At 40.9% G+C, this 13965-nt stretch overlaps 1 protein-coding gene across 3 annotated transcripts in view; it reads right to left on the bottom strand.

Annotated features, from left to right (window-relative positions):
- Positions 1-13965, bottom strand: part of PFKP (phosphofructokinase, platelet) — an 882344-nt gene that overhangs the window by 671140 nt on the left and 197239 nt on the right. For all 3 annotated transcript variants that reach the window (XM_069648018.1, XM_069648019.1, XM_069648020.1), the window contains exons 8-9: positions 10991-11086; positions 6064-6156 (exon numbers count right to left, since the gene is read on the bottom strand). In XM_069648018.1, the coding sequence (XP_069504119.1) occupies positions 6064-6156; positions 10991-11086 (189 nt within the window). The remainder of the gene's footprint in view (positions 1-6063; positions 6157-10990; positions 11087-13965) is intronic.

Genomic DNA, 13965 nt, shown 5'->3' with positions numbered 1-13965 from the left:
TTCATTACTAAATTCATTAACACCTCGATCCAGCTCAGTCCCGGCTAGCCTAAAAGAATCATGGGTCCTCCCCTTATTGAAGAAGCCATTACTAGACCCATCAGCTTCAAATAGGTACTGTCCTATCACAACAGTACCTTTCTTGTTGAAGATCCTGGATAGAGCAGCATACAACCAGATCCAACACTACCTCGAAATAAATCGCATTCTATGGATACGCCAGTCAGGTTTCCCGGCCAGGCCATGGTACGGAGTCGGCCCTATTAGACTTAAAAATCCAACTCAATGCCCTCGGAGATGAAGGCAAACCAGCACTTCTCCTCTTACTTGACTTATTGGCCGCCTTCGACTTAGCAGATCACAAAACCCTGTGCCACCATCTGACCATATCAGCAAACGTCTCCGAGGAAGCGTCCTCTTGAATAGCCTCCTTCCTTGAAGGTAGGTCCATCAGAGTTTTCTCAGAGAAGGCAAGGGCCCCCTCCCATCCACATCCTGTGCGGTGTCCCGCAAGTCTCATGTGTCTCCCCTTCCCTCTACAACATTTTCACCAAACCCTTGTTTGACCTTCTGGACAACATCAGCATCTCTTATACCAACTACGCCCAGGACACCCAAATCCTCCTACCCCATCAGGCTCATATGATGAAGACTCCTGCTCGGTCAACAAAATCAACTCCATAATCCAGACATGGATGGCCACCAACCACCTCTGCTTGAATGATGATAAGACGGAGATCCTGCTGGTTGGTTCACCTGGCATGCTAAGAAAGTTCAGCCCCCAATTCACCTCCTTCTTGATAGATGGAATCCCAATCCCAGTCTCAGCTTCGGTAAAAACACTAGGCATCCACTTGGATACCTCCCTATCTCTTGCTAAACAGGTGAGCGCAGTGGCCTCCTCAGCAGCTTACACCGCTTAGCTCACAAACGCAGCCAGACAATTCCTGGCCCCAGAGAGCTGCCTGACTATTGTCAGAGCCATTACTGGCACAATGTTGGATTACTGTAATGTTTTTTTCGCCGGGACTTCCAAACAGAACATCAACAAATTACAGTTAATCTAGAACAATGCACAATGCCCTCCGGGTAGCACTGATCATTCCCAAAAGAGACCACATTTCAGCGGCTAGGAAAAAGGTTCACTCGCTGCCAACCAGGGAAAGGATTGTTTTCAAAACGCTATCACCCACAAATGTGTGAGCAACACAGCCCCACAATACCTGGCTACGAAAATTGAAAGGGGCAAGTCCAACAGACCGGTAAGATCCTTCCACGCTCATCGGCTGGTCCTGCCAAAAGTGAAAAGAGCCAAAGGAGGATGAGTGAGTTTCCCTACAGTAGCGGTGAACCACTGGAATGCCCCCCGCACCTCTGAGTTAAGAGCAGCAGAATCATACTGGGCCTTCTGGAAAAGCTTTGAAAACATGGTTATTTGCCTAACTGGGCGAAGTACTTTACCTACACTCCTCTGACCACGCTAATTTTGTTCTCGTGTAATATCATGTTCTGTGGTTCCGTCTATATGTTTGTATTGGTGTGCACTGACACCATTGATGTAAGATGATGTTTCAAGTAACTGGTTTGCAACAGAGCCCTGATGCCTCCATGCTTAGGCGCTTTACAAATGAAATAAATAGGATGGCAAATGTAACATTTTGTATTTGTATTTTTTCAGGGGATGGCATTCCACCAAGAAACATGTTCATAGTTACATAAGGTAGTCAGGAGATTCCTACCTGTGGTGACTTACAATGGAATAGAATAGTTGCATTGTAGAATTAATCAGATTATGTTAGATTAGGGGTGAAATAAAACAAGAACCTGGAGCAATATATACATACAGAGAGGACTATATGCAGAGAGATTTTGGTAAATGTACATTCATTGTAGTGTAGCGATTTTACTGGGGTGGAGGGGAAATGTGGCATGCCCTTAGTTATGTGATCATTGTATAGAACCAAGGGAAGGAAGAAAGGGTAGCGAAAGTTATTGTACAACTTTACATAATCATTCCCCTGCAGGTTTTGACAGTAGCAAGGTGATCTGGTGAACAAGAATGCCCTCCTCAATGTCACCAATTTAACAGTACTGTAGAATTAAAGGAGTTGTGAGTCAAAACAAATAAAAGAAAATCCTACAAAAGAGTTTGGTCTTCGATACATTTTGTAGTGTGATTTGTTCCTACTGCTGTGATCCTGATCCATTCTGGGTATGAAAAGCTGCACACATCTCATTTCTATTCGTGTCATCTGACCAGGGACATGGGAACATTTGACTTGACTATATGATTTTCTCAGGCCAAAATTAGGGTTGTCACTTCCTAATGTTGCTACCTAAAGGAAGATCTAAAACATTTTCCTTTGATTCCTGAGTATGAGGAACACTTTGAGCTTGTGTACACACAATGAGGCTTTGATCCTCATAGACACATTGTCCCAATACTAAATATAATCAGAGAATTCTCATAGCATCTCTGCATAGAGAATCTGAAATAGGTGATGCCATGTAGGACATGCACAAATTATACATTTCAACAGGCAAGGATAGCATTTGCATTATCTAGCTGGAAAGAAAGCAGTGATTTCTGATAGACCTTCATTTCAAGTGAGTGACCACACTTCCTCTGATTGAATGGGTTGGTGGCTATGTACCTATGTTAATACTTTCTTCATGATGTTTCCTATATTTAATATCTATATAATTCACCATACCTTAGGAAGGGTAGCACATTTTCAACATTGCCTTAACAATTTCAAAAACATATTCCTGTATCAGAATGCTGGATCCCTTCTGTTTCAATGCTTTTGTCAGGAGCCCTTTTAATAGAGCATGACATATGTTAGTTCAAGCATACAACCATCATGGGTTATTAGGCAATACTGCCTTTGGTGGTGGTAATTACCACCCAGCGTCTAATGCATATCAGGGAAACATCTTGCAGTGGTAAAGATTGGAGAGGGATACATGTAGTTTTTATTTACATTTTTCTAAAATGCGCAAGGGACACCGGTGCCTCAGTGCGCTGTACAGACGCAACATATATGAGTAAAATACAATAACTAACGTGGGTAAAAACAGATTTTCGGTTCAAACAATAAAACATTAAAATACTAGCTGCCACAATCAATAAAAAAAATTGTAATTCCATAATCACACTTTTAGAAGTTTTCTAAATCTGAGGTAACCTGGAATCATAGGAATGTTCGGAGGTAAACTATTCCAATAATGGAGAGGCGCACCAGAAAAAGAGTGTTTAAATGAAAATACACGTGTAAATTTAGAAACTTCAAGTCGAATCAAATCATGACAACAAAGACCTCTTGCACCTCCTGAAGTACATTGCCTTATAAGTCAGACATAACAATTGAACAAAACTTGAGCATAAAGCAGAAGCCGATGTAGATCAATTAGAATCAGAGTTATATGATCACATTTTCTGGCACCATACACCAATCGAGCTGCAGCATGAAAAATAGCTTTGAGTGGTACCAGGGTAGATTGGGGCAGCCCAGTAATAATGGAGTTCCCAAAATCGGTTCTAGATACCACAAGTGATTGCATTAAAAAAGTAAAAAATGGACATTGGATAAAAATGGTTTCACCCATCGTAGGGCCTGTAAGATGGAGTTTGTAGATTTCACCATCATATTGACATGGGGAGAAAATGACAGTCATGAATCAAGTATTAAGCCTAGAGCTTTGGCACAGGGAGCGAACTGAGCTTGGAAGATGTGTGGCATCAAAGAACCATTTAAAAAAAAGGGGTAGTACGTTTAGAGCATGCAAATAATAAAAATGTTTTGTTCATTTTCAGCTTCAAAACATGTGAAGAAATCCAAACGTTTAACTCTTGTAGAGAGTCTGGTAACCGCCATTCAACTTTTTCAGCTGATAATCTAAGATAAATGTGAGTATCATCAGCATACTGATGTATAGACATTCAATGTTCATCAGCTAAGAGGCATAGGTTCCATGTATAAATTCAAAAGCATGGGAGATTAATTGGAACCCTCGGGAACCCCGAAGGAGGTAGAAACAAATCTTAGTGGTCTTGGCCCACTACTACAATCTGTTTTCTTGGAGTAAGCAAAGATCTGAACCATAAAAGGACAATACAACTAATGCCCATGCGTCCTGTTATGATTACTAGTGTCAAACGCTGCTGACAATTCAAGTAGGACCAAAAGACAAGCCCCACCATCATCTAGCACTTTATAGACATCCTCTAAAATCTGTAAAGTAGCTGTCTCAGTGCTACAACTAGGACTGAAGCCTGACTGAAAAGTGGGCAATACATTTTGGTCAATGCCCCATTTATTTAATTGCTCAGAGACAACTCTTTCCAAAAATTGCCCTAGAAAGGGCAGAGTCGTCACAGATCTGTACCTTGATAAACAATCAATATCAAGATTAAGGTTTGGGGAGTCCTAAATAGTGTTGCTGGTGATTCCGACTAGCATCCCCAATTTGTGCAGGTGGTGGCTGAGGCGTTGTTAGATTTATTGTGGGAAATGATAATGACATGAAGAGAACATCCTCACAAATTGTATGACATATATATTTTTAAAAAGCAGATACCTTATTTTACATGACAAATGTACAATTAAAATCAGGCTGCCACAGGCCACCGGACCGAAATTAGGTAATCCTTTTGTATACCTATGAGCTAATTCTCATGATATACTATCATACAGAGAAAGAGCACACTTTTTCGGGTCTGTGTGTATGTGAATGGTGTGTGTATTGTTTTTGTGTGTGTGTGTGTGTGTGTGTGTGTGTGTGTGTGTGTGTGTGTGTGTGTGTCTGTACTTAAAAAACAATCAAACATGAAACCACATGCAAAATGGAATATAATTTCTTTAGTCATTTCTTAGTTGGCACAAATACTGTTATTTACAATTAAAATATGAAGGAAAGTGTGAAGACGGTGAACTAGGCCACATGTAAAGTAGCACCTCAGCTTTGCAGTTCAAATCTTTGGACGCCAACTTTCTTACAGTGGGTTATTTCATTTAATTCAGATGACCCTAATGATAGACAATTGCAATGTTCCACAGTGAGACACACGCGACAATATGTTTTCAAATGATCAGGACTACCAAAATAGATTCTACACCAGAGTATCTACACCTGATATATGAAGGGGTTATACAGGGTCTGGATAGTCTGCACCTGCCTCCACTAGCTAGCCAGTGACCCCTGGATTCTCTGAAATTTCAGGCTGGCCCAACAGCACCCCCGACCTCCTGTAGGTGACTCTGCTACTCCATGAGAGCACGTGGAGTGATATGCTACACAGGATAGGTAAATCGGGGCAACAGTATGATAAAAACCTTTTTAAAGCAGCAGTGGGTAGTGAAACAGGCCCAAGGATAACCACACTGTGCTCTTTGCAAATAAAGTACATTGGTGAATCGTGTTGTATCATGTTGTTCTTTATTCGGTAGGGCGTATAGCATGGATGTGGTATGATGTACAGACCACAAATATAAGAATAGATTACTATCTGATGTAAACAGACTTAGAAGTAAAAGCACTGCTTGGGGTTTTGCTAATTTCTATTGCCATCACAAAACTAATTTGTATTTATTTACAGTTTCATTACTGAGCTTGGCTACTGGTACATTATAGAATACTTGTGGAGTTCCCCTGGTTTCTTGTAGATCTATTGCTGACAAATTGTCCGCCCTCCCCATCCCCTGTTGTTAGATCCCATTTTTTTCTCTGCTCCCCTCATCATGATGTTAGCTCTATGATTGTAAACCATTGTGATGCTTCTCTGAGCTAGGTCCGAGCTCAGTAAATACCATAATAATAATAATAATAATAATAATAATAATAATAATAATAACAATACAATTGTGGGTTGCTACTTGATGAATTTGCAAGCTACTCTAAAGATTTCTGAGGGATGAGGACCACTTAGGCAAATGCAAACAATATGTCAAGCTGACTAAAGTGCATGGTTTACAACAGCTATACAATATGTAGCAACAAGTAATACAATTTTATTTCAATATACTGCAAAAAGAAACAATAATTTCCAGTATATTTGCTTACCAAAATTCTGTCAAAAGCTGAGGGAGTTCCACCTCGTTGGACGTGTCCCAAAATGGTTACACGAGTGTCAAATCCCAAACGCTTAATGACAAGCTGCAGAGAGTTGTTAAAAGGAAACAAGAAACACATTTGCAATAATATGACTGTATATACAATAACACAGACTACAAGTTCAGAACACAGAGCGCAGGAATACAATTATATTTGTGCCTATAAAACCCCACACCTTCTGGTTACCTTCGGGATTCTTCATTGAAAACATGCTAAATTGGTGATTGCTAAACGATTTATAACTTGGTTGAGTGAGAATCTTTTTTGGTGCTATGGGCCTGACTACATAGCAGACACAATAGAAAGATGGAGGGAATAGAAATGGAATGGAAATGCTGTCACGTAAGATGCTGTCAATTTAGAAACAATATCCTAACCCAGAAAATGGTCACCAAATGTCAGACAATAATAAATTCAAACATAAATGGCGCAATCCAATGTCTTAAAGCTATTAGGACATTTCAGGTTTGAGGCATTTATTTAGGAACTTACTCAGAAAATGGCGTGTGACATATTTCCCCTGAACTAGGCTGATATATTAGCCAATGCAATTATATCATCATAGCAGATGTGATGGACATCTATCATAGACAATGATCCTTTCTTCCCAACGAAGGTCCTAGTTCTTTGTAGGTCAATCATTTAGGCACCTCAAAGTCAGGACCAACTCATATGTTCAATATCCAGCGATCGGTACAGCTTTTTAATTTAACATGGCTAGTAAATGGCTTCCGGGCATCCCAAAAGAGGTTAAGCTGCACTTTCAAGAGCATGTCCAGCATGTTAAAGGTAGGATGACGTCCAGTAACATGAGGACACTGCTTTGTACTATTGCGAAAGCGTCAGATTTGTCTGAAGACTCGGCTGTCCTATCACTTGATGCGGAGAAGGCATTCAATAGAGTTGATTGGCAATTCATGTTCAAAGTATTGGATAAGATGGGTTTTGGGATTCAGTTCTGTTCTTGGATTAAACTGCTGTATACCAGGCCTACAGCAGATGTTAAAACTAATGGTCAGAGTTCGAAACCGTTTGAATTGGAACGTGGCACGAGACAAGGTTGCCCAATGTCACCTTTGTTATTTGTAATTAGTATTGAACCTTTGGCTATAAGGTTGAGAAATGAGGAGGGATTACAGGGCATTAATTGTTGGGGAATGCAGCAAAAAATGTGGTTATACGCGGACGACTTATTATTGGTCCTTAAGAACCTTGGAGAGTCAGTGCCGGTTCTTATGAACATTCTCGAGTCCTTTCACCAGTGCTCTGGATACAAGATCAATTGGGCAAAATTGGAGATTTTACCATTGGTTCCGCTGTGCGACAAACAATTTATTACCAGGTTGGGTTTTAAGTGGTGTGCTGATAAACTATTGTACTTGGGGGTTTGGATTTTGCCCAATGTTGCTGATTTTGTGAGTGTAAATATGACTATGGTGTGTACTAATTTCAAATTGGATTTGGAACAATGGTGTTTGTTGAACCTTTCCCTTTGGGGGAAGGTAAACGCTTTGAAGATGGTGTTGACTCCTAGAGTAAACTTTGTTCTGAGTATGATCCCAGTAGACATTGAGAAACATTTTTGGCGTGAGTTGGATAGACTCATGCAGGAATTTTTGTGGGATCGTAAACCTCCGCGTCTGAAAATTGGCAAACTGCAATTACCTTTATCTAAAGGTGGGCTGGGGGTCCCTAATTTCAAGGCATACCATCTGGCTTTTATGTCTCGGTATATATTTGCTTTTTTCAAATCGGAGCATGATGATTGGGTGTGTGCAGAGTCTAGCCCTGTAGGACCCTTTGTTGCCTGGGGCTGTGTTGACCAGTAAGCCACGTCAGGCTAAGATGGTAGGCCCACTGACCAGGAGTTTGCGGAACTCATGGGTGGCATTGTGTGAGTGTTTGGGTTTCAAGGCATTGAAAGATCCGAGTGCGTCCATTTGGCTGAATCCAAGTATTACACAGGAGGGGAAAATTTTGTTCTGGCATGATTGGTACCTGGCTGGGGTGCGGTGGATTGGTGATCTGTTCAATGGCTTGAATTGGATGACGGCTAGGGAGATACAGTTGAAGTTTGACATTCCTACTTTTCGCCTGGCAGATTATCAGAAGATCAAGAGGGCGGTGGGGGTGGTGGATATGGAAAAGAAAATCAATACGAACATGCTGGGTTGGGAGCCTGGAGTGAGTGGATGTGGCCTGGTTAGTTATGTTTATAGGCTGGTTGTGTCAAACTATCAGGCTAATGAGGCTTTAAGATTGGTTTGGAAACGGAGAATTGGAGAAGATTTTACAGAGGATGATTGGACGTGTATTTGTGAGAATGTGAAACTGTGTTCTTTGAGTCTTGCAGACAGGTTGTGTCAAATAAAGATTTTGAATAGGACATACTGGACGCCTGAGAGAATGATGAAGAGGGGAATGAGTGACAGCTCGGAATGTTGGGCATGTTTACACGATGTGGGCACCTTTGAGCATATGTTGTGGGAGTGCTCAAGGGTGAGAGGTCTGTGGTTTGAATTTGACCAGATCTGTGATAGGATTCTTGAAGAGAAGGTTCATATGGATTTTAAGACCATAATGCTGGGTAGTGGGGATTTGTTGGACGACCTGACTACTTCTCAGAAGAAATGGATCTTTTGTGGGGCAATGGTGGGGAAGAAGCTAATTTTGAGACATTGGAAAATGTCTACCCCTGTTACTATTGAGGAATGTATTGCTGAGATGCATTCTTTAGCAGATATGGAGAGAGTGCCGTATCGGAGAGAAAAGAAAGATGCATTATTTAATAGGATCTGGGGCAAATGTCTGTTACTGTATTAGATTTGTTTTATTGCTTGTATTGTGACTCCTGGTGGAGAGGGGTGTGTTTCTGATGCATATGGTTAATGTTGATTTGCTGTGATTGCATGATGTTTGTATTTTGTTTGTGTTTTTGTTCATATGTTATGATGTGAACTTTTTTTAAATAAATATATATATTTTTTTAAATCAAGAGCATGTCTAGTGATGCTCTATCTTTTCTAGCAAGCTATTTTGCTTGCTAGAAAAGATTCACTGTCTGTCTTATTTCCTCAGTAGAAAATCATGGAAAGCAAGGGAACAGTCATAAAAGCCAGAATGAGATCCATCCACAATGTTCCCTCAGAATGGGAAAGTGACAGGACCGGAGCATGTTGAAGCATGTTTTATCATAAAAACACATGTGGGGCCATTGTCCAAACATTCCTCCCACTCAAGTCCTTCCCCATCCTCTTGCTCCAACATCCTGTGTTTATTTGAGCCAAAGACCATGAACTTTTTTTGGGATGGGGTAGAGGAGAGGCAGATGGAGGAAATGTGAATATGTATTAGGAGTACTGTTGTAACTTTAACTTACTCCTACATACCCGTACTTCGTACTCCATATTTATGGGTGAAAAAGAATCGTTCTAACCCAAACAGGGTAGAATGAAACTGTACCTGAACAACCATAGTTGAATGAACCAGGTCAGTCTAGCCAAATAAATTATTGAAAACTGCTCAGCCAAATGGCCCATCGACTTTGAAGTTGGCATCCAGAGAGTAGTGTTGCAGACAGCATGATGCATAGCCTAAGTCATTATTTATGTGTACACTGGAGCATCACTGTTGGGATAGGAAACGTTGTACGTCTGGCCACTGATGGGGTCAAACCCCTTTCAAATATATTCATCCACAACTGCCATCAATACAAGTATTTTGAAAGATGGCACCATGTATTTGAGCAGAAATCACCCTACCCCAGCAACCATCACGCTACCTAAATAATGCTATGATACCCTACTGCAAACTGGGTAGTTTGAGCTAATTTTTGGAATATGAATTTTGAAAACAAAAGATATTGCTTTTACTTTACAGTTTTGTTTCTGTGTGATGTATTGTTATTATTATTGTTATGTCTAAATACTACTTATGCAATATCTTCTTGAAGACATCATTATTAACAATTCTTGTATCAACTCGGCATTCACCATTATTTATGGTGTTTATGGAGTGCTGGAATTAGCCTGGATTAGGAATCTGAGAAAAATGGTCTCCTCTGATTCTGAATCAGAAACATTCTGACGTCACAGAAGCTGTGCTTTGGCTTGACTTTATTTTTGTTTTGAACTTAAGCACATAAGAGTGCAATAAAAGGTGATAATAAATGGAAAGGTTGTGTAAAGAAGCATGCTCTGTGACAAAATTATGTACATTTTCTTTACTGTTTCTTTCTGGGGGAGTTTATTTGGCCCGCATTACTTTGCTTATTGGCAATTTTAGGTTTCCCTTCAAGATGAAGAAAAACGTTCAACTATATTTTCAGTCATCGCTTTAAAAATGAGTGTTATTTCAGTTTTGTGAAGTGGTCGAAGTGGGCGGAAGCGGTGCTCCTCTGCTTTTTTTAATTAGGTTTTACTGTTCCACAATGGCTTAGTTTTAAAAAAATGTAGGAAGAAGTTGAAACATACACTTCAGTGCACGTTCCCTTTTGTTTCAGGGTTTGGATTTTGTGTGGGAGGGGCGCAGCAATGGGGTGTGTGGGGGGCTGGGGAAGGCAAGGAGAGATCATAGTTCAACTACTTCTTTTCGTACACTTTGACCACTGGTCCTGTGCTATTTTTATACTTTCCTCCCCCCTCGATTGCCCCTCATGGACCTCACAGCCCCCCTCATCAGTTTTACAGTATTTGTATTTGCCATTTACAACACTGTGGATTGGGAGGAGAACTTATAACAAAAACTGACGTATTACAGGACATTGAACCATACCAGTAGGTTGATGGATTTCCAATACCCAAAAACTCAAGATCTCCATATTACCGAAAAGTGCCAAGTCAAAGAAGAAATATAGGCAAAAGAAACTGATACTTACATCCTTAATAATTTCGGATGTTATTGGTGTGGTGTTGGAATCAATGGCTCCCTCAGACACAATAATAATATTCAGTCTTTTCCTTCTTGCACGGTTCTAGGAATAGAACACAAACAAAATTAGCATTTAACGACATTTGGTAAATCCGTTGGTAGGATGTATAACTAAAATAAATGTAAATAACAGAAATTGCTACATAAGTATGTAAAATAATAACTTTTTTTAAAAAAGCAGCACATACCGCTTGGTAGTGTTTTCCTATATATTAGTGATTTTTGTGCTGTCACGAGCAAATTCTGACAGTTATAATAACATCACTGAAGTCGGTATGAGTGAGTCCCTGAATGGGTATTATGCGTGTTGGAAGACTTAGAAATATGTACAGTAAAGTGTGGATTATCTTTGAATGAGACCACTTCATGCCTACTGACCTTTTAAAAGTTCCCATGGCAGGCAGCATTCTTTCAACTTTCCTGACGGCCCAAAAGCATGGGAACTGAGCAATGGGCACTTCAAAGCCTCCCCCATCTTCCGAATATTGAAAGGATTTGCAGTGGGGAGAACATTTTATGAACTCGGTCCACTCCCTGACCTCTTCCATGCACACATTAGCCAGTAAAGTGGTAACCTCTATCTACACTCTAAGATGTGAAGCAGTTAGTCAAATTGCAGAGGGAAAAAGGTAAATAATTGGCATCTCACATCTAATGCTCCACAAGTTATATTGCTGCTCCAATTTACCAGTAAAGCAAGCTATATGCACCGTTTTGCGACAGAAGCAGTGGATAGAAGAACTCAGAGGTGGAATGTGTCCTTTTACCTTGGTAAGAAGTAGGAACAGTGGCAGAACAATAGGTTGTTGTGAGCGATGCCCTGCACTATACTAAGTGCAATATCGGAGATCGGAGAGGAGTGACAATCTTTGCACGAAATCGGCTTTTCCAGACTCAAACAGATAGTGGCACAAAGGAGAGTGCACAGAATCTGTTTTTACCTCGGCACTTCACTGCCCCAGTTGGTCAAATCTGATTGAAGAGGTCCATGTGGTGTATTTAAAATGGAAAATAACATTGCAAATAGTATTTCCATTATATCTGCTGGGTTTTCATGCATAAACCTTCTATCACCAATTGCGGTAAGTGAATTAAACACATCTAAGACTTCTAACAATTATAACAAGCTTTGGCAATGACAACAGTTTGGGATTCTGTGTAGGCATTCCAAAGGCACTTGCCAGGCACAGCCCGAGTGGTATTAACTGGCCATTCGTGGTAGCAGGCGCAAATGGTGCGAGTACATGGGCATCTAATAGCAGTGCCTGGCAAATGCCTAATATGGATACACAAGCCACAACTGTTGGTTTTGCAAATGCTTGTTTTTAACAGGATTTCAGTGAAGGACACGCAAAATGCTTATGAATCGAGTGGCTGAAGGCAAACCTGGTTAAGACATATTTGTTACACTAGTAACAGGTTTACAACTCCAATTAAGTAATTGGGCCTCATGAGTTTGCCGGTCTGGAAAAATGGGTGCTGGTTAGCTCACCGGCACCCTTGTTTCTGAACCGGCAAACTCCGGGTTTACTTGCCGGAGCCGCTGTGCCCGACAGCTCTGAGCCTGCCGGGCACAGCGGTCACAGTAGGCAAAGCCGTCACGGAAGCACCGGCACCAGTAAGAATGGTGCCAGTGCTTCCGTGCCCCCACTCCCATAGAGTCTATGGGAATGGGGATTAACAGAATTACCGGCGCCTGACTTTCTAGCCGCCAGACTTGTAATAGCCCGGTGGCACCAGAAAGTCAGGCGCCAGTAATTTTTTACGGGTACCGCCGGACCCATAATGAGGCCCATTATCTCTCAGAAGACTCTCTGAAAAAAAAACTGGCAGGTACTTTGAGTGCAAAGTTTGATGGTAAGGCTGAATTAAAGCAAGCTCAAAGAGTTTCCATGAGCAGGTGTTAGGGGCGGGGAGTGTTAGGAACTGGGTGGGAATGGCCATAGGGATTAGCATTTCCATGGGCAGTCAATGGGTGGGCACATAACCAAACAACACCTACAGGCTGTGTGTCCCTCCTCATATGCCATTCCTCCCTATTTGTAATCGAATGCAATAGTTTCAGCATATAGGTGTCGCAAGTAACACCTAATAGCTCAACAAAAAAATTCATACAAAAAAAGGGGTTCCATATAGGGCGGGTATGTATGATTTATAGTTTTACTGAGACATGAGAATGTCTGAGCCTCGCCAATGTTGTAGTCTTTTTCTGTGTTTCTCCAGCGACACCTCTGCTAGATAAATCTAGTGTACATTTGATTATTTTTTTTAATGCATTGCTAAATTACAAGTCTCTATTTTCGTTGTTTTTTTTTTATCTACCTTTTAATGGTCCAACATTTGGAGGGGATACACTTATGTTACCCTAACTTTCATTGCAAGTAGCAGCTTCGAGAACTGACCATCCTTCAGATAAGCAAATAACCTTTGACAAGTTGAGAAATAAGCATTTACTACAATGTTCAGAAGAACCCAGAGAAATAAGGCACAGGGTTATCTTGTGCGTCTGTTCTGGCTCAACCAAAGAAATCAGGATGGAGAACAGTAACAAGTCCTTTCTGATCTCAGCACTGCTAGTAGCCCCTTTAGGTATAGAAATAAGGTATATGGTATAGTCTAGAATCTAGATGAACATCTGGTGCCAAAATATAAAGGTAGAAATTATGTTTGAGACTCTCCATAATGTAAACATACCAAAATAACATGGGGTTCATATTCTTTATATTTCAATAATGAAGGCGTTCATTGCATTGCAGAGAGCAATCATCAAATGCCCTATTAGAAAAGTCAGTAGAACCGTTGTAATGTTTTTCCCCCACCAACATCAAAGTACCGTTTTGGGACCCCCTCTTCCTTCCTATGGTGCTAGATTTTAGGCATGAAGGGACAATGAGGTGTTTCCTGGTTACGCCTGCCACTGGC

Source organism: Ambystoma mexicanum, chromosome 2q (genome assembly GCF_040938575.1).
Source record: "Ambystoma mexicanum isolate Mex_15411 chromosome 2q, UKY_AmexF1_1, whole genome shotgun sequence".
NCBI lineage: Eukaryota > Metazoa > Chordata > Amphibia > Caudata > Ambystomatidae > Ambystoma > Ambystoma mexicanum.
Note: the sequence above shows the minus strand (reverse complement) of the source record. Positions and strands in the feature narration are given on the sequence as shown.